Source organism: Cavia porcellus, unplaced genomic scaffold (genome assembly GCF_034190915.1).
Source record: "Cavia porcellus strain 051 isolate PalLab524CR breed Dunkin Hartley unplaced genomic scaffold, mCavPor4.1 scaffold_14, whole genome shotgun sequence".
NCBI lineage: Eukaryota > Metazoa > Chordata > Mammalia > Rodentia > Caviidae > Cavia > Cavia porcellus.
In genome coordinates this window covers 63,184,333-63,207,562 of record NW_026947497.1, presented here as the reverse complement: position 1 = coordinate 63,207,562, position 23,230 = coordinate 63,184,333, and the positions used below count along the sequence as shown (strand labels likewise).

General features: G+C 55.2%; 1 protein-coding gene across 7 annotated transcripts in view; it reads right to left on the bottom strand.

Annotated features, from left to right (window-relative positions):
- Nucleotides 1-3,543: 3,543 nt before the first annotated feature.
- The window catches only part of Lars2 (leucyl-tRNA synthetase 2, mitochondrial), a 93,563-nt gene continuing 73,876 nt past the window's right edge, over nucleotides 3,544-23,230 (bottom strand). For 2 of the 7 annotated variants that reach the window (XM_005006837.4, XM_003477019.5), the window contains exons 13-21: nucleotides 23,021-23,119; nucleotides 20,357-20,494; nucleotides 19,573-19,673; nucleotides 17,901-18,083; nucleotides 16,688-16,857; nucleotides 15,757-15,834; nucleotides 14,501-14,609; nucleotides 9,494-9,621; nucleotides 3,544-8,032 (exon numbers count right to left, since the gene is read on the bottom strand). In XM_005006837.4, coding sequence (XP_005006894.1) covers nucleotides 7,853-8,032; nucleotides 9,494-9,621; nucleotides 14,501-14,609; nucleotides 15,757-15,834; nucleotides 16,688-16,857; nucleotides 17,901-18,083; nucleotides 19,573-19,673; nucleotides 20,357-20,494; nucleotides 23,021-23,119 — 1,186 coding nt within the window. In that variant the 3' untranslated portion in view covers nucleotides 3,544-7,852. Of the gene's footprint in view, nucleotides 8,033-9,493; nucleotides 9,622-12,849; nucleotides 13,381-14,500; nucleotides 14,610-15,756; nucleotides 15,835-16,687; nucleotides 16,858-17,900; nucleotides 18,084-19,572; nucleotides 19,674-20,356; nucleotides 20,495-23,020; nucleotides 23,120-23,230 lie in introns of those variants that run through there. The other 5 variants (XR_010051573.1, XR_001202906.3, XR_001202907.3 and 2 more) reach the window with 5 other exon arrangements.

The window sequence follows — 23,230 nt, the reverse complement described above, 5'->3', positions numbered from 1 at the left end:
CAGAGTTCTGGGCATCCCAAGTGCATTAGCCTCTGTGATGCCTGACAGTGCCAGTGCCGCCCTGGCCACGGACACTGGAACCCAAGATTCTCTCTCATCAGCTGCTTCCTGGAGTGCACTCGAACCAGGTCAGGCTCAGGAGCCCCCGAGGGTGCCGATGGAGTCTCCTCCTAAATCCCTGTGGACCTCCATGTCCCTGAAGAGGACGCTCACTCCTGTTCCATGTGGCTCCGCCCTCTTTCCCCGCCTCTTGATTCTCATGGTCCCTCCAGCCAAGTCCATGACACTGCAGATGTCACAGAGGCCCCTGTGGACCCCTCTCATGGCTGCTGGCCAGGGTCTGCGTTGTCCTGCTGATGGTGGACTCGCCATGCTACTGTACAGCTCAAAGCAGCCAGAGCAGTTAGAGTCCCCTCTTCAGAGGGCCAATATGATGGTTGTGGGGTGTTGGGCCAAGACGGAGCCCATTGAGAGGTCCCTGGACCTCACGCAAACATCTGCACTGTCGCCTGGTCATCTGGGAGCTCCCTAAGTAGACACTGGCTCCAGGGCACTGCATCCTTCAGACTGAGAAATACGAAGTCTCCCCCAGATGACACCACTTGGCCGACAGCCAGAGCCCCCTTCCTGAGGCCCTCGGTGCCCAGACATAAGGCACCGTGGTGGAAGTCCTGCTTGGAGCCCTCCCTGAGGCAGCTTTCCTTCCTGGGCTTTGGATCTTTTACTTCCTTACTTCTGTCTTCTAAATACCTTTGTTTACCCTCTACCTCCTCTGCCCCTGCTTTTATTCTTTGTCACCAGTGGAACACAGTCCCAGGTATCCAATGACGCTAGCAAAAAATCAAACAAACAAACAAACAAACAAACAAAACCTACTTGTCTTGAAATAAAAATAAAATTTAAAATGGGCCTCAGTTCCAATCCCTAGTCCGAAAAAAGAAAAGAAAAAAAAAAATGGAAGAAAGAAAATAAAGAAAGGGGAGAACAGTCGTGGCTTTGTCATCCAGAGGTAGAAAAACTCCGCTGGGCTTCACCAAGGCTCCGTCATAAACACAAGCAACTGCTATACCCTCTGCGTCTCTCTCCTGTCTGCAAAGCCTCCCTTGCCCTCGTTTTATTTATAAACAGTGTGACTGCGCTGAGGGAAAACATCCTCACTCAGGAATAGGTGAGTCGGGTGCAGTGCCTCACCCCTGCACGCCCAGCTAATTGAGGCAGGAGGATGGTAACTTTGAGGCCAGCCTGACAACTTCATGAGACCCCCACAGCAAAATAAAATGTGTAGCTGCACAGAAGAACATTCATCTGGCACGTGTGAGGCCTCGTGTTAACTGTGAAAAGAGAACCTGGCTGCGGGGACACACCTGTGCATTGCTACACAAGCGTGTGTGAAGGATTGTGGAGTAAAGGGTGCTGGAAAAACCCTGTTTGGGCAGCCTGCAAGCTACCAGGCTCATGTGGCCCAGACCCACGGCCAGGGACAGAGCCCTGCTTATTCTGCAGCCGACTGAACAGGCCTTTCTGTCACTTTGCTGGCTGCAGGAAATGTCCCTGAGCACAATGCTGCATGTGTCCCAACCCAGAGGGCCACTTCCGGGATTGCTCTGAAAAGGCCAGATTTCAAGAGGGGATAGGGGCAGCTTCAACACCAAGGTCCCGTCCCTTCCATCCTGCTGACTCCTTCCTTCCTGAGCCACTGCCACGTGACTGAACAGGAGCCGCTGGGACCCGAGCCTCCTGCGGCCCTGGAGGAACTCTGTCCCAGGATTTTGTGCCCTGAGTATGGCCTGGGTCAGACCCAGGCAGCAGGCCTGCCAGCACACCCCATGCCCCATCAGGCTACCAGGACCCTTTCTGTCCTCCTCACCTGTTATGGCTGTATCTAGGTTTCCCCCAAAGCCTCATGCAGTCACAGGTGGGGATTTTCAGAGGCACTGAGTCTGGAGCGCAATGGTGCAATGCCAGGACTCGGGGTGCAAGGCCACGGCTAAGGGTACTGGGATCAGGGTGGGTGATTATGAAATCAGAGCACTGACTGGTTCGGCACCACCCTAATCCCAGTGGCCCGGACATCAGGGACAGGAGGAGGCCCCTTCTCCCTTTCTCGCTTGCCTTCCCTGACTATTTCCCCTCTCCCAACCACACTGCCTTGGAGCCAGCTGATCCCACACATTGGGAGCCAAATGAACCTTACTCCTTTTACTTTGGGTGTCATGTATTTTGCCCCGGCAAAGAGAAGGAAGTAACTAAGACCCTATCCCTGTGACACCCCATCCTGGCAGGGATACCCTCTACCCAGCCGTCTGCTCAGAAAGCAGTGAGAGGTGCCGAACCCCGCTCATGAATCAGATGCCAGGATTCACCCCAGCCTGTCTCTGGCTTGCTCCTCGGTCTTGGGTCTTGTTTGAACCACACGTAGATGCAAATTCAAAAGGAAGGAAAGGGCACACAGTGTCCCCTCCACCCCAAACCCTGCAGCCAGAACCCCCAGCCCAGTGCCACCCACAGAGTGCCCGGCAAGCACCAGGCTTCTTTGGGTTTTATCATATAGCGCCGAGTATGAAAGGGCGCTGCCCTTGGCTTCCTCCCTCCTGGTCCCAGCAGGTGGATCAGGGACATGACAGCTCCCGGCATCTGGTTCCTTCCATGGTGACTCATAACCACGTCACCTGCGTCAGCACAGCTGCAGGACAGCCTCCCCCACCCCAGGCAGGTGTGCAGGTGGCCCCTGCTCAGTATGGCTTTACTTAGGGCTCTGGAGGTCACAGTGTGTATTCTTTGGGGGTATGAAATGTGTTTTTTTTTTTTTTTTTGGTTTATCAGACACAGGGTCTCACTGTGTAGTCTGAAGTGGACCTTGAATTCCGCCATCCTCCTGCTTCAGCTTCCATAGTGCTGGACTCAGAGGGGTGCATCTTTAACCTCATGAGGTTTTGGATTTGCAATAGATTCTCTGGGCTGTGACCCCATGGTGAACTGAGGCACAGACCCTCACTTTCTCCAGAAACCCTCACACTGTGCAGCAGTGACCACTTTGGAGGGCTGCCTGGTGGCCCTGGTTGAAGCACAGCTGGGATGAGCCGCAGTGACTGCTCCAGCTGATGCGCACGTCCACAGCCAGTGCCCACTCCCACTGCCAGCCCTGCCTGCATGGCACAGTTGGGTAAGGAGAGAGTCCAGCTCCATGGCCAGCAGTGGGGCATCTGGAAAGAGTCTGGGAAGCCCGGCTTGGTGCCCGCCACTGCTTGTGGCCAGACAGCCCAGCAAAAGTCGTAAGTATCCGCCTCTGGAATCAGGGCCTGGACAGAGACTGTGTCAGGTCTCCAGCACCACCATGTCCCCGACCCCCCCCCCCAGGTGGCCCTGTGGAGCACTCTGAGGATGAAAACCAGGCCCAGGCTGTCACTGTCACCCTGATTCCCACAGCGCTCACCTCATCTCTGCTGTCCCAATGTACTGCTGCTGCACAGCTGACAGATGTGGGATGCTGGGGCTCCTTCCAGGCTCTTACTGTCCCACTCAGAGTCTCACAGGACAAACGGGGCCCATCAACCTCACTGTTTATTAAAGGCTAAAGAGGAATAAAAACATGAAAAAGAAATGTTCTGAAGAAAACAGGAAGCATGGCCTGCATCAGGGTAGGAACTGCAAGGGCGAGGAACAGTGGCCTTGTGGTTGGTGGCCACTGCCCTCCTCTCAATGTCAGCTTCAGGCTGCCTCATGTTGGGCACTGCAGGGCACTGCGGCCATGGAGAACAGGTCTCAGGATCAGCAGGACCTGCCCAGATGTCCAGCCAGCTTGCCGTGCCCGAACCACCTGCTCTCACCCAGACACAAATCCCCCCAGTCATTTGTGGCTGCCATCTAAGTCTGCAAGTGGCTACTTCCTGCTGCGGGGGCTGCAGGCTCCACCCTCGGAGATGTGGGCTCTGAGCACCTGAGGAAGCTGTGCCCATTGGTGGGGCTGAGGGAACCTATCAGAGGACAGCCAGACGCGGGAGCTGCAGAGCAGCCTGATGAATGGCAGCAGAGTAAATTCACTGTTAGGCTGGGGATGCAGAGCTCCTATGAGGAGCGGATAAGATCTTCACACTTCCCGCAGAGGCAGGTAGGGATATCAGACAGGCTGTGCATACCAGTCATAGTAACTCTACATGCCAGAACCCCTAAACTCTGACAGCTTTCTCAGAACCCTTGGTTGACAAATGGGCATTTAGCAGAGGATATCCCACTACATGCCAGTAGGTGGCAGTCTAATGACAGGGAATAAGCAAATGAGCTTTAAATTTGAATTGTTTTTAAAGAACAGAAACATTTGAGTGAAAGAAAACTTCTGTCTGAGGCAGAGACAGAAGGGGTCCCGAGTGGGTTGCTCTGGGTTTGGGCCTGTACCAAACCCACCCCTCTCCCCACCCCAGGCATGGGAAACCATGGTTACTTGAGGGGAAAGCCCCTGGCTGCTAGGACAAAAGATGACCCCTGTCTGGTCACCTCCTCCCCAGGGAACTTGTCCCATGCATCTCGCATGCGCTCTTGGTTGGTTGTGGAACCATGTGAGGAGACAGGGTCACCCCAGACAGGGCCATGGCTTCCCTTTCTGGCTGAGTGGTGGCTGCTGATTTATGCCGGCTGTTCTTACCCTGCCAGTGATCCTGTGGGGTACACCTGACAGACGGGCTGCAGGGTCTGGTGCATGGTGAGTGAAGAACTGCAAGCATACATTCAGGGGTGCATGAAAAGCAGCAAGATTTACGGATCACAGGAAGAAAAGCCAGGGGCAGGTCTGAGCCGGAACATGGCAGGAACAGAAAAACGACACAGCAAACCTCAGGGAGGTGTGTCCCAGCCCGGTGCCTGTCTGGGTCTCTGGGTAAGGATGGGGTGACTAAGACAGGGCGGAGTCATCCTGAGTCCAGGGCTTTGACTAGGCACCCGCATCCCAGTTCCTCTGATCCAGTTCCAGGGACCGTGGGAGGACTTGCCCTGGTGCGGACTGAACTCGAGGGTGCAGGAGTGTGGCCTCCGAGCACTGGCCACACACTCATCCTTGGTCAGGTGATGACAACAATGATACTCAGGGCTTGGTCCTTGGACAGCCAGGGTACTGGCTGACACACAGGTGTGAGCCACCGTCACAGGGAAGCAGTGCCCCCAGGAGCACCAGGACTCTCCCAGCCCCTACCCCCAGACTGCCTTTCCGGGGGGTGTCCTACATCCCATAGGTGGTCTCCCCAGCTCCCACCCTCCCCATGCATCAGCATGGACGAGGTGGTGGCCGCCCACCCTGGGCTGAAGCACAGCTGCTTCCTACCTGCTCTGTTCCTGAGGAGGCTCGGGGAGTGCAAATCCGTGCACACTGAGAAGTTAGGCAGAAGGAGGCCAGGCAGCCGGACAGGGACTCAGCACAGAGGACAGGAATGCCTGAGGACCATGACCAGAAGGGCATCCAGCAAAGGGCAGGCCTCAAGACAGACACGAGATGCATAAGCCCGCAAGCCTCCAGGGGTAATGAGCAATAGACTACAGTCTGTGTCACCCGGTCCAGTAAAGTCTAGATGGACATCAGTCACTCAGGTGGGTGACCAGCACCTGCAAACCCTCCTGTTCCTTTCCCACATGCTGGCTCCATAACCCGCTTCCCCTGGATCAGTGTCACCTACGAGGCCACGCTTGGGACCTCACTGGCTGATTACAGTTCTGTCTCACATTGTCCTCACTTGCGATTTTGTTCTGGAAACCTCTGCTGAGATTGGGCTCGCTGGGAGGCCACTCAGGCCCACCTGTCCCTCCCTCAAAACAATTTCCTGCTCCCCACCTCCTGGTCCTTGGAATTAATTCTCCGATTCAGGGGAACACAAATCGGCACACTGGGCTTCTGGCGTTGGAGGTGTCATTTCCTGTGTCCCCAGCTGGACTGGAGGGTGTGGCGTGGGGGACACCTACTCACCCAGTGACCTACAGGCAAATCTCTTCTCGTTTTTCTTTGTATAGTGTTGGATTTTTTTTTTTTAAATTATGGTTGGTATCCATGGCCTGTGTCATTTTATTCATGAGAAAATTTTCCTAAGTTTTTTTCCATCATACGCTTTTGAAAACCCATTTTTTGGCTGGCCAGTGGAGCACTTTGGGTGGCTGAGGCTGCTGGACCCAAAGTCCAAGTCCTGCCTAAAATTTATAACATGAGGATGGCGGCTGGGGGCCCAGGGGAGGGTGGAGTCCGCCCCCAGGCTTCAGTCTCCAGTACCACAAAAAAACCCGAACTAGAGTGCTCTCTGCTCTGCACTTGGTTCCGTTTTGTTTGGCGGACTCCTAACGAGGCGGTCGTGACCTTGGGCACCCGTCCTGGGCAACTCATATCCCCAACCGGAAATGACCTGCATCCCGCGAGCCGGGGCTTCCAGGGCTGGGCTCCAGCCCCAGGCTCTGCCGTCGCACCCTGCTTCCTTCACTGGACCTGCCTGGGGCTCCCCTCACCCTGGCAATGGGCACGGTGGGCGTCTCACCTGCCTGTGACGCATCGGCCACACAGGCCCTGGGGCAGCGGGGGCTAGATGCACCTAAATCATTGCATAAAAGAGAATCGAACAGAACCCCTCTTGGGCCCACACCCGCCTCGGTTCCTGTTTACTCCCATCTGCTCCTGCATGCAAGCGCTGTGTCTGTGGTGCAGACGCTCCCCGGGGTCCCGGCCCGCTTTCCTTCAGGTCCCCTCCTTCCCAGTGCTGCTTCATCATGCCATGGTCCTGGATTGGGACGAAAGCGCTGGCGGATCGATCCACTTCTCAAGCTTCACAGCTGCCAGAACTGTGTGGAGATGCATGTGTGACCCTGGGCCTCGAGCAAGCGCAGCACGTGACCCAAGGCAGCACTCAACCCCTAGCCACACCTGAGCAGTTTCAGGGTCCCTGGTCCACAAGCTGCATCCCAGTCAGTTAAACTGCGATCACAGGGCTCCGGGACAGGTCCAGCACCGCGCCCGTGCCCACGTGAAACTCCCTGAGTGTCGCTGCTGTTCGACGGTGGCGCGTGCCAGATCGGGTCCCAGAACAGAGAGCAAGTGGTGCTGGCGAGGCCATGGCTGCTCATGCGCGGTGGACATTTTATTAGATGGAGAAGGTCGGCTGGAGCACCGCGTCTGAGCTGCTTCCCAACGGGCCCAGAGTTAGAACAGATGGCATCACACGAAGGCCAGCTTCCGCCGCTGCCCGTTACAGATGGGTCAGGGGCTTAGGTCAGTTCCGGGGAGCACAGCCCACCACACATAAACTCAGAACTGGCCTCAGTGTGCACCGGGCCGTTCCTGTTGCTGGCTGTCCCCAGCATCAGTCCGCAGCAGCTGGCACAGGACGGGGACACCCGGAAGAGGTGCGTGAGCCCCAGAATGACCCACTCTAGGGCTGCACTGGCGGTGGTGGCTCCTCCAGTTGGGGCTGGGACAGCAGCTCTCACGCCCCAGGAGGAGCATGCTCTGCCCAGTGCACGTGCGTCTGTGTGTCCTGCCAGCATGGGGGGGGGGGGCGCCCCGCAAGCGGCATGTGGCCCCATGGCTGTTTCCGGCAGCCTGGGAGACTGTGGGTCACCCCAGAGGTTCTGCGGGGGTCATAGCCACGCACACACCACACCAGAGCTTGCAAGGGTGCCCAGGCTGCCTTGGTTCCGGGATTGCTTTACCCTAGGGCCTCCCTGTGGCTTTGCCTGGGCTCAGGCGGCTGCGGCACTGTGGCACAGTCTGGGGGTCAGGGACAGGGCAGCTCCTGTCCCCATCTCCCCTGCGGTGGTGGCTCCAGTCACCCCAGCATGACAGTGAGCGTCCTGACCCCGGGTTCGCTGAGCCCTGAGATGCACAGAACTTTCACTCCTGGACCAGGAAGTTAATGAGCGCCGTCCTCGGGGACAGGAAGGTCTTCTGGATGCTCCGGCCTTGCAGCAGCCGGGCGCCCAGCTCGCTCTGCAACACCAGCTCCCGGACCCGGTCGTGGTCTCCGGCCACCTGCTGCGGTACAGGGACCTTGCCGCAGGCTTTGTTGTTGATCTGCAGAGGGGAAGAGAGAGGTGAAGATGAGGATAGTGCAGGGAAGGGGTCAGCTGCAGGGAGGGGCACTGTGCACAGGGAGACACAGAAGGGCAGACAGACAGACAGGCATCACCCGTGGGTTCCCAGCCTGGCACAGCTGCTGCGGGAGCAACAGCAGGCTGTGGTGCCCGGCTGTCCCGGGGCAGGAGGAGGATGGAACCACTGGAGCCAACGCTCTGTCCATGTGGGCCAGAGTGAGCTACACCCTTGGTTTGCACAGAGGTCGCAGGTGGCCAGTTCCCAGAGACCAAGTCAGCCACTCTTCCTGGTGCCTGGTTTCACAAGGGGCACTCAGCAGCCTCAGCCATTAGACCCACACGCATCTCCTTAACAATTCTTCTAGCCAAAAAGCGGTCCATCAGTATAAAGAAACTAAAAAACCCAAGCTAGTTGTTTGGGGCCCGAGGCTGTAATCCCAGCACTCAGGAGGCTGAGGCAGGAGGATTGCTACAGGTTAGAGGCCAGCACAGGCTCCATAATGAGTTCAAGGCCAGCCTGAACTACATAGTAAAACTGTCTCAAAAACAATTTTAAAAAGCCAAACAAACTCCAAATGAATAAGTAAATAAATAAATAAAATTACAGAGGATAAACCATAAGAGAGTTCTTTCCTGCATAAAAGATTTAAATAGTAAACTACACTTATTATTTCAATCTCAATTTACCACCAGAAAAGAAAGAAAAAAAATGAACTATTTTTTGGGGGGTATTAAAGGATCAAACCTAGGGTGCTCTGCCACTGAGCTACAACCATGGCCCTTTTAATTACTTTCTTATTTTTTGAAAAGGTCTCAATATGTAGGCTCAAAGTGCTCCTCCAGCCTGGCTCCCAAGTGCTGGGATTCAGATGTGCATTACCACATACAGTTTTTTTTGAGATTAGGTCTTCCTACATTGCTTTAAGTGGGTCTTTATTTTGAAGTCAGGGTCTTTCTATGTAGTACAGGCTGGTCTTGAACTCACTACGCAGCCCAGGCTGGCTTTGAACTCCCTAGGATCCTCCTACCTCTGCCTCCCAAGTGCTGGAATTACAGGAGTGCACCATCACACCTGGCTTTTAAATAGGTTTTGAATGTGTGATCTTCTTATCTCAACTTCCTTAAGTGCTAAGATTGTAAACATGTACCACTGTGCATGGAAAAAAATACTACAGCTGGCTTTTCTGAGTGTATTTTCCAGTGTTGGAGGTCTGTATGATGCTTACGCCTCACTGACACCCTCTCTGCATGCACTGCCCCCAAAATGCCCCACCCAGGGCAGCTGAATGCAGCGCTATCCTCCCACAGAGGGGAGGGAGGCCTGCAGAGGGGCCCAGGGGGCTTTCTCTCCCCGCCCAGCATGGGTGTGTGATCTTCTCGATATCTGTGCTGGGGACACGCAGCTGCCACCTCGAAGGCCTGGGGACCAGGTCACACTTACCAGCACGGCCATCTCCACCACGTCCGGCTGCTGGAGGAACTTTGGGTCCACCGTAGGCCAGGCCTGCAGCAGCAAATCAGTGTCCCAGGCATAGTGGGCACAGTGTTTGTGGGGCAACAGTGCCAGGCCTGCAATGCCAAGACTCAGGGTCAGTCTCCAAGCATGCACGGAGGCCCCATTACACCATGTGGCCCCTGGAAGTCACCCTGGGGCTCCACAGCCCCACCAGGCTTACTCTTATTGTGGCCTGGCACAGAGCCTAATGGTGCCCATAGCTGCAATGGAGCCAGTCATCACCACACATCTCCACATACCACTGGCAAAGCAGCCTCTGCAAGCACTCAGACCCTCTAGTCCCTTCCCAACTCCAACAGCTGCGGCCCCGGTGGCCCCACACCCACAGGCAGAGTGTGCACAGTGGACAGGATGGCTCAGGTCCTGGCGGCAAGCTGCACCCATGTAGGCCAGGACACCAACACAGAAAGGTCCTCCCCTTCCCCTCACCGAGATGCTGGAGCCAGACCTCAGGCATGCTGATCGTATCTCATCCCCTTTTCCTTTTATAAAACCTGTTCTGTAGGTTTTTCTATGGGAAACCTTGATCACTTTTCAACTTTTTTCCAGCACTGGGGACGGAGGCTCGGCCTCACACACGCTAGGCAAGCGCTCTACCCTGAGCTACACCCCCAGTCCTTTTGGAATTTGAAAACATTCAGAAATATTCTTTTTTCCATGCTGTGACATCAGTTCTGGGATTTGCTTCTGGTTTTTGAAAAAAGGATTTCATTTTCTTCTCCATTTAGAACTTTTACTAATTTATATTATTTACATTGTAAAAAAAACATTTAAAAAGGCTGAGCCCAGCACTGTGGAGCGGGCCAACTTCAAGGCCAGTCTGGTTTACATGGGGAGTTTAAGGCCAGCCTGGACTATAGTAGCAAAAGAGGCTGGCACGATGGTGCCCGGCGTAATCCTTGCACCCTGGGCTGAGGCAGGAGGCGTGCAAGTCTGAGGCCAACCCAGGCAGTGCAGCAAGGCCTTGTCTCAAAATAAATAAAACAAGGCTCTGGGGATGTGGCTCAGTGGCAGAGTGTTCCTGGGTTCAGTCCCCAGTACCACAAAACAAACATCAAAGAACAAAAGTCCCCAAAACACGCTCAACTTTCCAGAGCTAATTATGACATAAATCTTCCCTCCGCATGTCTGGTGGCTTTTCCTGGGCGCTCTGGGCTTGTTCTGGGTTAGTCACAGCCCGAGTGGAGAGGGCTCCCCTCCACGCCGAAGCCTTCCCTGGAGGAAGCGTCCATGCACAGCTTGTGGCCCCTGGAACCCAAACCACACATGGTCTGCGCATGTGCCCTGGGCTGGGGGCACTGGTCCGAGCCCTCACTGTCCCTGCCACCCACCCGCTAGGCCGCCAGCCTGGCTGCCCTGTCAACATCCTTGCCTGTGTCAGTCACAGGCAGCGCTTTACACCCTCACTTCTGCCTGCACGGGACTTGCCTTTTTCCTTTCTTGATACTGGGGACTGAAGCTGGGGCCTCCGCACTGAGCTACACCTGGCAGCCCTTTTTTATATTCAGATAGAGCTGCTAAATTGCCCACGCTGGGCGGGAACCTATAGTCCTCCTGCCTCAGCCTCCCAGGGTGCTGGGGTGACAGGCGTGAGCCTTATTGCATTGGCCTGACCACCAGCTGAGAAGGGCAGGAGGGGCAGTGTCCTGCTTTCTCTTGAGGATACCAGGGGACTCCTGGGACTCAGATCAGCACCTGACCTGAGAATAACGGCCAGGGGCGGGGACTCCTCCCCGACCATGCAGTGCCTACGGCCGCTCACTGGAAAAGGATGGGCACATACACATGGGACCGGAGGGAGCAGTGGCCAGTCCTGGATTCGCTGAATTAAACAAACAACTGGGCTGGGAGTGGAGCAGCACACTGAGATCCCAGCATCTGGGAGGCCGAGGCAGTGGAATTGCCTGGAGTTTGAGGCCAGCCTGGGCTCCACAGTAAGTTCAAGGCCAGCCTGATCGCAGAAAACAGAAAAAAAAAAAAAAAAAAAAAGTTAAGAAAGAAAAGAAAAGAAACAAGCTGGTCACTGTGGCTCTGAAAAGCCTGGGGGGGGGGTGGAGATCGGCCCCACGCAATACTGGCAGGAAGGGGGAGGGTTCTGCGCCGGCTCGGCTTGTATACATCCACAGGGGCCACCGCAGAAAGGGTAAGGCTGATGGCTGATGCTGCCTCCCTGGCCGGGAAAGCTCGGGAGCTGCCTGGAAGTCCCGGGTCAGAAGCCAAGGCGCGGGGTCTCCACCAGGCTTGTTCCCGCAGAGTGCACCGGGCGGAACCAGACAACCGCGTTGGGGACAGGGTTTGGTGGAGGGGGGGGGCAGCCCGGAGCCCGTGCGGACAGCAGGGGACGCACGTGCACGTGGAGGGAGGGGTGCAGAGAAAGTCATCCCACGCCAGGCTCTCCAACTGGCCTGAGCCTCGTAAGAAAAAACTGGTTTTAAAAAAGTAATTTGTAAATTGTAAACTTCACACCGTAGGCAGGTGCTTCCCCGAATCTCATGTAGCAAGACTGTGCAAAGTCGAGGTCCAGATTCATCCCGGGGTTTCCCTGCCGGGCAGGCAGCCCCCTACACTGAGGTCACCGAGGAAAGGGCAGGGAACCTCAAAGCCACAGCCCAGATGGCGTGGAGGCATCAGGCTGGTGGGAAGCCAGAGAGAGCCATTCCGGATTACAGAACCCTAGAGAACGTGGGGACTTTACCTGTCAACAAGGGGAGGCTGTGGGGGAGTCGGGCCGCGGACGGTGCACAGATCATTTTAAAAACATTGTATAGCCTTGAGGTAAGTTCTGGAGATCTGTGGTGATTTTCCTTAATGATCGTGTGCTCAAAAATGGCTAGATTTTAAACATTTTAAACACCATGAACAATGATGAATATGGTAAGGTGATAGATACAGTAACCAGCTCAATTTTTAAAAAACCTGTATATATAGTGGGGTGCAGTGGCGCACACCTGTAATCCAGCACCTGGGAGGCTGAGGCAGGAGGGTCACTCTGAGTTTGAGGCCAGCCTGGGCTACATACTGAGTTCAAGGCTAGCTTGAACTGTAAAGTGAGACTCTATCTCAAAAAAAAAAAAAAATATATATATATATATATATATTTATATATACACTCATACATAAAATCAAAAAATCACAATTGTACGTTGTAAATGTGTACAATTTTGCCAATTACACCTTTAAAAAGATATTTAAAACTTTAATAGTTTTAATAAAATCACAAGCAATTCCTTTCTCAGTCTGTTAAGAGATTCAAATCACTTGGATTGATCTATTGGACTGGCAGATTCGTGTTTACAATAGCATTAATCTTCATGTATTTTTCCTAATCTTACTAATTTATATACAGTTTGTGGGAATGTAAAAATTGTATCAGTTCCACTGAGAAGACCAAAAAATCAAGAAGAGCTAAAATAACTAGCTGAAAAGAAATACAGGAAGAACAGTCCACCAGATGTTAAAATTTACAGAAACCCAGTAACTAAATCAGCCAAAGGGAACGCACAGCTCCAAAACCGACTTCAGGCCTAAGGATACAGCTCAGCAGCACAGCACCTGCCCTGCAAGTGCAAAGTCATGTGTTCCATCTCCAGCACCAAAAACACAAAACAAACAAACACCCCAAAAACAGAGCCTGGGCTGGAGGCTGAGGTACCATTCCAGGAACCCCAGGAATCAGGAGTGCCGGACAGGTGACAGGTGCCTGCTTTTTCACTTGGAAGAGACACCCTGCGGGTGCAGCGGGTGAGCTGGTGGGGCGGGACGGCTACTCTGGTCATAGTCATCATGCAGAGTGGGTGCCTTGTTAAAGACATCTACAAGTCAAAAGTGAAACCAAACTCAGAAACATTTGCACCTTCAGGTTGAAGATGTAGTTCAGGGGCACAAGTGCCTGCCCGGTCCTCAGTTCGATTCTTGATACACAACAACAAACATAAAAAACCACCATCAAAAAAGAACACCACCAAAGACCCATTTTTCACTGGAAATGCTCGGAGGTAAATCTTTGCTCACCCTAGGAAACCAACTCAAGTCCCATCAAAGACAGTCAGGGGATCACCCATCCTCTACTGGGGGTCCCCAGCCCCCTACCGCAGGCCCCAGGGTGTGTGTGGCCTCTGCACTGTCTGCGCCTCTGCAGTGCAGAATGGTGCTCAGGTTCCCAGGGGCGTCTGAGCTCAGCAGGGGTTCTAGTTTCTCACGAAGAAGTGACAGACACCACGGCTGCTGCCCACAGAGTCCCACCGCCAGGCTGTGGGAGTCTCAGGCCCACCTGAGGCTCTCAGGGTTTGGCCTTAGCCGGGTTCTTGCTCTCCTCCTGGGCCAGCAGCAGGAGTCCACTTGTTCACCCACCCCTCCATCCTCTCATTCAGTTGTATTCACTTTGTTTGCAGGGCTGGGACTGACCCCAGGGCCTCACACACGCTGGGCCACAATAGTGAACTGGACTAGGAGAGGCCTGGGCAAACGGAACACCTGATCAAATGCAGGTCACACATGCTAGTTCTACAAACCCCATGCTCTCAGTGTGACCTTGCCTAGCTCAGTGACACATCTGCCCCTGCCTGTCCCCATCTGCCTGGCCAATCCCACCTTGAGGGTTTATGGGGAGCCCTGATCCTCTCTGGGCCTGCAGTTCTCTGGTGGGGAGAGAGTTCTAGGAGCCGAGCTTCTGGCCATTTCAGCACTGGCTCAGGACCAGCCGGTCACCAGGTCGGCTAGGATGACCATTTGGGGAAGGACAAAGTGCAAACCAGCAAAGATGCCTCCTCCATGCTGCCTTCTCGAGAGCTATGGCCCTGGGGACCATGACATGGGGAAGGACGCTCTACGGTGGCCCCAATGTTCCCTGAGTCAAGTCCACTCTGCATGGTGGGGTATGTCCTTCTTGGTGGCAGGGTAACCGTGGACAGAGCCCCAGTCGTGCCCACATACCTGCCCAGAGCTCCGAGGCCAGGTGCGGGGCCAGTGGGGCGGTCATCACGAGCAGGGCGCAGAGAGCATCCTCGAACTCGGCGCTGTGGAGGACTGGGGCAGAGGTTTGCTGGGGACACAAGAGTATTCGTGAGAGGACAGGAACACAGGGAATGCCCAGGGCAACGCAGCTACACCCCCAGGCGGGCAGCAGTATGCACATCACTAACCCTAGGGTTCCACACAGCACCCACCTCCCAGCAGCTCCTGCTGCCCCGCAAGTCCCCAAGGCCAGGAGGCCACCCCGCTGAGCAGACAGGTCACCCTGGGCTCTCAGCCTGGCCTCCAGGGGCCACGGTCACGCTGACCTGCTCCAAGGGTGTATGTGTGGGGTCCAGGCCTCTGCCACTGAATCACCTTCAGGGGCTGCCTCAGGTCACAAGCAGCCGAAGGCCTGGGTTGCTGAGGCTTCAGCTCCGCTGGCCTCACTGAGTTAGTGGTTTTCATATAAATATGGTCTTTTTCTTTTTGAGACAGGGTTTCACCATGCAGTTCAGGCTGGCCTTGAACTCACTTATGGAGCCCGGGCTGGCCTGGAATTCAACAGTGATCCTCCTGCCTCAGCCTCCAAAATGCTGGGATCACAGGTGTGCTCCACCATGCCCAGCTCTAAGGTCATTCTAATATTCTATAAACATCCACTTTTCTGGAGTCAAATCTGCAGAATTTTTCTTCTTTGCCTATTAGCGCTGGGAAGTGGATCCTACCATGGAGCTGGACGGCCAGGTCCCCTTTCCTGCAACCTGGAGAGGCCTTCACGCTCAAAAGCCCTTGTTCATCACTGTGATGTGTGTTCCCCACAGTTGCTGCTGCTTGTTGGAAAATTCTTCCCTCGATCAGCAAAGCGGGAGTCATGTGTCACAGGGAACAGTGGCAGGGGAAGGGCAGGTCTCCCTTTCCAGTGAGGGTCATGCGGATCCTTCCGGATTCCAGGATCGGACAACACTAGGCACGCAGGAGTGCAGAGCCCATACCAGGCCAGCGCTGGCCCTGGGTTTGCCCTGACCGACCTGGGCTCATGGCCCCCGGGCAGCACAGGCTGTGGATCCGGGGCCCTGGAACGGCTTCCGGCCACGGACAGGTTGTGCCGCAGTGAAAATCTTTTTGAGGATGACAGAAATGTGCCAAGAAGGTGACAGAGTGGGACCCTGTGGGCTGCTGTGTCACACCTCAACCCCCACCCCCGCCCCCAGCTGCAAAGATGCCAGTTCGCTCACCGAGAGGGCATTGCTGAGTCCTATGAGCTGCGAGATGGCGGAGTTCAGGGACAAGTCCTCCGTGAAGTGGGCGGTCACCTGCCAGCAGAAGAGGAATTACCCATTTTACAAAATTCCTTTAAGATCCCCAGAAGAATTCTCGAAAAAGGGGAAATTAGGCAAGTGGGGTGGTACGTTTGGGCAACTTTTGTACTCAGGAGGCTGAAGCAGAAGATCCTTTCATGTTTGAGGCTAGTCTGAGCTATGACATAGTGAGTTCAAGGCCAGCCTAGACTACACAGTGAGAAGCTGCCTCAAAAAAAAAAAAAAAAAAAAAAAAAAAAAAAAAAAAAAAAAAGCTGCGTGCAGAGATATTTATCAACTAAGCTCTACTATCTCCGATAACCCTATGTCACCAGCACAGACTCTGAAGTTCCCAGTCAATGCTGTGTCCTGGTGGGAGTTATGCCTCCTCTGCTGCATCTGTGACAGCTCTGTCTCCATGCAGGTGTCAGCAAGCAAGGCTGGTGCTGGCTGCTTCAGGCGGGACCCGCCATGAGCAAACATTAAGGGGCAGGAGACCTGGGCCGAGGGACCTTCACACCTCCTCACTCCAGTGACGGGGTCTAGGTGAGAGCTGGGGAGCGTCAGCCCCCCAATCTGAAATGTAGGCCAACTCGGGACACTTCGTGTGACTCAGAGCCTACATGTGCACGTGTGCATGTGTGCGTCTCAGCTCTGACCAGGCCAGAGCACAGAAGTGGACACATCTGAGACCTCAGGGGTTCACAGGGTGCTGAAATAAAGGCTGTGGTGTCACTGGGACCCCCGACTCCGCTGTGGTGGCGACACATGGCAGCTGTGAGGCCACACTGGACCCTGGTCGCCTTGGAGAGGATCGCCTGCCCCGAGCCAGAGTTCTGAGGTTGGCCAAGCTGACCACTGCGCTGACCTGAGCGATGACGGCGTTCCTGTACTCCCAGAGTTTCCTGGCCTCGGCCTCCTCTGCGCTGCTCAGTGGTGTGGGCTGCGGGTCCCCCCTGGAAGTCCTGGCCTCAATGAACCGCGTGACCAGGGCCCACAGGCGCTGCTGCCACCTCAGCACCCCTGGGAGGGCGTCGGCTGGGTTGTGGGGGGAGAGAGGAGGCCACGGTGAGGCTGGTGGAGGTGGGGGCCCGGCAGGGCCGTGCCCCGATCTACCGTCACCATGAGGGGAGAGGTCCAATCCCCTTGGAAGGGCAGTGGGGACACAGCTGGGCTACGGAGCGCATTGCTGGGCTTAGGGACATGGGGCTGCGACAGTGACAGCAGCCTGCTCTGGGCCACAGCACTGCAGCACCGCAGGGCAGAGCGACCTTGCTCACACACTCCATCCTAGCCGGGGTGTGTGCATGTGCATGTGAGCCTGTGCTGCTGGACACTGAAGCCAGGGCCATCATGCTGAGCTGTGTCTCTGGCCCTTCTTAGTTTTATGTTTAGACCCAGGGCCTCACTAAGCCACCAAGTGGCCCAGGCTGGGCTCAGCCTTGGAATTCTCCTGCCTCAGCCTCCCAGAGTGCTGGGACCTAGGGGAGCATTGCCATGGCACAGACTGCGCGCTGGCAGGGCGGCAGCAGAGTGAGGTGTCTGTGTCCACACACCCAGCACACCATGGTATGTGGCCCAGGTCAGGGACCCTGCACATGGACCCTGTGCCTGTTTCTCAAGCCCAAGACCCTGGCCGGCCTCACCCACATGTACGCTGGACCATGTACCTGGCATGGTCCGATGCCCAGGACGATGCCACCACCTGTCCCTTGAGAGCCACAGGATAGTGGAGGCAGAGGCCAGAGAGGCTCAGGAGGCCTGGGGTGCTCTGCCCAGGGAGGAGGGGACGCTGCTCTGGAAGCTAGAAGAACCTTTCAGTTCTGGTCCAGAGAGGACCAGGCCACCAAGGAGTAGCGCAGAGCCAGGCGTCACTATGGCGCCTGCAGGGACAGGCGTCACATTGCCAGAGTCTGCCATCACCTAGTGTGAGTCCGTGAGCCTGCACTGATGGCTACTGGGGACCCAGCCCATGGTGGCGAGGGTGGCGTCATTCCTGCTCCCCCACCCCAGCTCCTGGAGCCCAGGGGGCTGAGCTGGGAGTCGGGGGGACTGGAGGGAGGCAGGGACAGGACACCTACTCTTCACATCCCACAGGATGTCCTTCTCAGGCGGGGCAGCGTAGAGCAGGTAGAGCCGTGTGGTGTCCACCCCGTACTGCGCCACCACCTCCTCAGGGTCCATGCCGTTGTGCTTGGACTTGCTCATTTTCTCCCAGGACACCACCAGCGGCTCCCGCGTGTCCGAGTGAACAGGGACGCCACCTAGGGACCGAGAAGGTGCAGGAAGTGTTGGGACCGTGAGGGGCCCTGGGAGAGCAGATCAGAAAATCTGGGGTGAGCTGGGTGTGCTGGTGTGTGCTGTGATCCCAGTGCTTAGGAGGCTGAGGCAGGAGGGTCACCGAAAGCTTAAGGCCAGCCTGGGCTATGCAGTAAGACCTGTCTCAAAAAACCAAAACCGAAAAGCTAAGGAAGAAATAAATTAAGAAAAAAAGAAAGGGGAAGAAAGGAAAGATGAATGAATCTGGGCAAGCGGGACAAGTGAGCTTGGAAGAATCTCACAGACACTCCGCGCACACCTCTCTCTTTTGTCCACTGTGGGATGGAGATGATTTTATTCTGAAACAGAAGAGCCCACCGCCCTCCCAGAGCCTTTCCCAGTAAACAGCACAATCACTAAAGACCGTGCCACCTTTTTCTAAGAAAACAAAGGCCCCTTCACAAGCGGATCACTTAGAATGAGAAGCGAAGCAGGAATGAGTAGGACAATGTGCGTGGCCCCTGCTGTGGCCTGGGTCTCGCAGGAGGCAGCCAGGAGGCCACCGCGAGTCACCATGGCCTGACCATGAGGGTGCGTGGGCTGGCACTGGCCTCTGGGTTGTGCCCTCCCTGGCACACGCTGGCCGGCTGGTGCTGGTGGCAGAGGCTCAGGGGCCCAGCTGGACCAGGGGACCTCATGCCACACCCAGTGGGGGGGGCGCAGAGGTCAGCACTGGCGGAGCCTCTGCTTGGCAACTGAGGTCCCTGGGCACTGCACTGCAAGCTCTCTGGCCACGGTGTCCCCAAAGTCACTTTAAGAAGGAAAATGGGCAGGGTGGACCCAGGTCCCCATGGGCTCAGGAGGCAGGAGGACAGCCAAGACAGAGTCGCCGCCCCCTGCTAGCCACTCCCGTCCCTGACCACCCCCCACCAGTGGCAGCCCGCATTTCAGCAGTCAGAACTGGAACGGAGAAACCAGAACAGGGCTTCCTGTCTCAGTGACCTCCCCACTAGCAGAGCCCCCGGGAGAGACATCACCACCCCACCTGGCCCAGGACATGGGACGCAGGATGTGGACATCCCTGAAGAGCTTATCCAGGACTGCAGGGCTGAGGGACACCTCCTGGGGCCCAGCCTGGGAAGGGTCTGGCTTTAGATAAGCACTCTTGTGCACACTGGGAAAAGTGTCTCTACACAGAGAGCTGAGAAGGAGCGAGATGCTCTCTGCTGGCAGCGGTGGCCCAGAAATGGGCAGTTGGTCAAGTGTCTGAATGTCCCTTAGCCAGGTGCCTTTGTGCAGTGCACAAACCTAACAACCATCCATGGGCGACCACGCCTGTGACACAGAGAACACATCCTTCGGAGCTGAGGTGGCTACAGCCCTAGATTGGCTCCTTTCCTTGTTGGTTACTGCCAGAGGTATTCTCTGCTTCTCTGGCGTCCTTCCTCCCCAAGGACCGGCCAGGCCTAGCAAAGCCTGGGCAGGGAATCTCACCTGTGAGGTCCACTTGCTCCCGTGGCAGGTACTGTCCGGAGGGCAGGCGGAAGGTCTGTCCCTTGATGAGGCCCTGGGCCAGCAGCTTGTGAAAAGGCTCCCTAGGGAGAGAAGGGTGCCAGTCCAGTGAATGAGGTGCACGAGGACCCAGCGTTGTGGTTTTACAAGCTGCCTTCTGTTGGATGCCTTTCACTGCATTTTTGATTACACCTTGTACAGATGCTCAGGGCACAGGACTCCAGAGCTGCTTGAGAAAGTGGTGGGGAGGATGGGAGGAGAGTGAACAAAGTGGGGGTGGATTTTGAGGGCTGATGGATGGCCACGTGCCTTTACTACAGTAAGTTTTTATTTTATTTTATTGTCTTTTTGAGATAAGGTCTCACTATGCAGTTCAGGCTGGCCTTGAACTCACTATGTAGCCCAGGCTGGCCTCAAACTCATAGTGATCCTCCTGCCTCAGCCTCCCAAGTGCTGGGATTACAGGACTGCACCACCACGTCTGGCTAAAGTGTTTAAATATTTACCATAGTTCTCACCACAGGCCTCTCGTCTGCCTCAAAGTGAAACTCTGAGGCTCCCTCCTGATCCCCGCCCCACAGAAAAGGCTGGTGTGCCTTCTGTGTGGTGTGCACTGTGGGTACACACAGCTCACGCTGCTAAGACTGACGGTGACCTCTGAGGCACACTTGGAGGACAGAAGTCCTCTGCTGCGCAGCCTTACCCCGAGTCAGAAGACCTGACCACTGATGAACTTAGCTCTTCTGCAAGCACTACAGATGCTCACCTGTGTTTGACCATCTTCTGGTCATGGCAAAAGTGGCTAAAGAATCGTGCATAGAATAGGTGCATGACGGCGTGTTCCTTCCCTCCGACATACAGGTCCACGGGCATCCAGAAGTCAGCCAGTGCGCGGGCAAAAGGGCTGCAGAGAGAGCAGGCGTTTAAGGCTGAGCTGCCAGAGCTGGGTGCCAGGCGGCCTGCTGCCACTTGCCTGGGCCCTGGAATGAACGATTCCCATTCAAGAGTACATTAAAAGAAAAGCTGTGTAATAAAGGAAAAGAAGCCAGCCGGTATTCACTTATGAGAATAGCATGGCGACGGAAGATGGGGCTGACATATTTTACTAAGTGAAATATCCATAGCAAATGAGAAAAGAGCCAAACGTCCCAGCACAAAGGCATCTGGGCAGGAAGTGTGCTGAACACGGAGAGTATTTCCACTTTCCTTAGGGGCAGAGGGTTGACAGCTGAGCTCTCACCCAAAGAGAGCAGGAGGCGTTCAGAACAGACTAATGTGCAGATGCTAAATTCATTTTAGAACCAAGTACCCTTCTGTTTCCAAGTAGCTTTCAGATGGCCAGCAAGAACCTGTGAATGGTCCTGAATGCAAGGACTCAGGCTCAGGGTGTAACTGCCGTAAGCAAGTGAGCCCCGCAGCTGTCCCCTGCTGGATACCAGATGCTACAAGGCGGCTTCCTGGAGGTCCTGGGCCTAACAGGCAAGGAAGGAGATGGAGAGGAAACTCCATTTCTCCATTTTCTGGCTCGAACCTTGGAGGGAGGGCTGCATCCGGCGGGATGGACCCTCCGTTCTCAAAGCCGCGTCCTCCTGTAAGGTTAAGGGTCGAACAGCCCTGTACTCTTGGAGGTCTGTCCTAAGAGGCTTTGGATCTGGTGACTTTCCCTGCCCCAGCCCCAGCCCCAGAACCTGGCCAAGCTGGCCCTCTGTAGGTGGGGAAGCCTGGCCACCACCGCATGTCTGTCGATAGCTGGGTCTCTCTCCTCCAGTTACTACGCCAACACTCTGCTAAGGTAAAAAGCATTTTTTTTCTCTCTGTGAAAAAATGGTTCCCTAAAGAAATGCAACTGCAGATCCAGGCAACGGTAAGGAAGTGAAGGATGTTGTCTGCCTGGGGACAAGCTAGGGATAAATTAAGGAGCAGGATGCCGAGAGTAGCTGGTCCGCCCAGAACCCACGCTGGTGGGAGCTTGGGCCAGACACAGGCTTAGCCAGTAACGAAGGTTCTGGGCTGGTCACAAGTGGGTGGCCACGGAGTCCTCGGACATCCCTGGAAACAGCCCCAGGCCTGCACAGCGCTGTACCTCTGAATAAAGGCCGAGGAGCTGAGACTGGCAAGTCTGCTCTCCGGCTGGCCCCACAGCCAAGGCCCCCGGGAAGGGGACTCGGCATCCTCGAGCTGTGTACCCACTCACACTGCATCCCACTCATGCTCAAAATGACTCACACTGCGATCATAGTACTGCAGGCTAGGGTTCTGGAAGGGTGGGTAGGAGCCCCTTCCACCGGAAAAGCATTGGGCTACAGCCAGCAAAGAGTCGGGACGTTTCTTACTCACACCACAGGGCTCCAGAAAACTTCTACCATAGATGACAGCTGCCTAGCAAGGTTCATATAAGCGCTCTTTCCATTAATGGTTTTTTTTTGGTCAAAGAAACACACATGCAGTGGGGTATGGTGGTGCATGCCTATAGTCCCAGCACTCAGGAGGCTGAGGCAGGAGGATTGGTGCCAGTTTGAGACCAGCCTGGGTTACAAAGTGAGTTTAAGGCCAGCCTGAACTACATAGCAAGATCCTGTCTCAAAAAGATTAAAAAAAAGAAGAAAAGAAAATACACAGGTATGTACTCACACATGCATATGCATGCACACACACATGCACACCTATCCAAAAAAACCTCAAAAGTTCTTGAAGGATGTATCACAAACACAGGGTTTCAGCCCTAAGATTCTCTTCCTACCAGAGCTGCCCCTCACCCATTTTCGACTCTGCAGCTCTTTCTGCAGGTAATTATATTTCAAAGCTATGTTCATCTTCTTTTTTTGGCACCAGGAATCTAATGGAGGGCCTTGCGCTTGGCAGGAGGTGCCATGCTGCTGAGCTACACCGCGGGCTCCAGTTTGAGAGCTCTCCCCTGGCTGTACACACAGGAGGCAGCGCCTCTTAGCCCTCCTATCCCTCCCCTGCCCTCCTGCAGTCACCTGGCTGTCTCTAGGTAACTAAGTAACATTTGTGCTACTGCCTCACACAGCCAGGGCACAGTGAGGATGGCATTTCCTCTCTCTTCCTATGTATCTGTCCTATGCACAGACTTACTTGGCTGTGAATTTATCACGTCCCCATTTCGAGAGCCGCTTTCCCTTTTTTTGTTTTCATAGGCCTGCAGGCCTGCAGCTCAAACCCAGGCCTCTGCTGAATCAGGATCTGGGCAGGGTTCTTGCCAGCCTGTGCTGCCTGGCCGCACCCAGGACTTGGGGACCTTGGGACCATGGGGCTCGGACCGAGTGAGCGCCCCTTGGGCCTGGCTGGAGCCCCCCAGGTCTCCCTTCCTCCTGTCAGCTCTGTATTCTGGTCTGTGGGGTCCTCTCTGTGACATTTCTAATTCTATCTTAGGGCTTGCTCCCTGGGGGCCGTAGGGTCGGGCTGTCACCTGTGAGGGTTCCGGGGGTCAGTGTACCGGAGGTAGTACCACGAGGAATCAACGAAAGTGTCCATCGTGTCCGTCTCTCTCTTGGCAGCTCCCTGGCACCTAGGAAGTAAACCAGGTTCATCAACGGATTCTCCGTCAGTGTTAAAGAAGTTTCACACTGGCTTCTGAGAGAGCCGTGCCGAGGAGGAATTTTAAATGCCGTGAGAACAG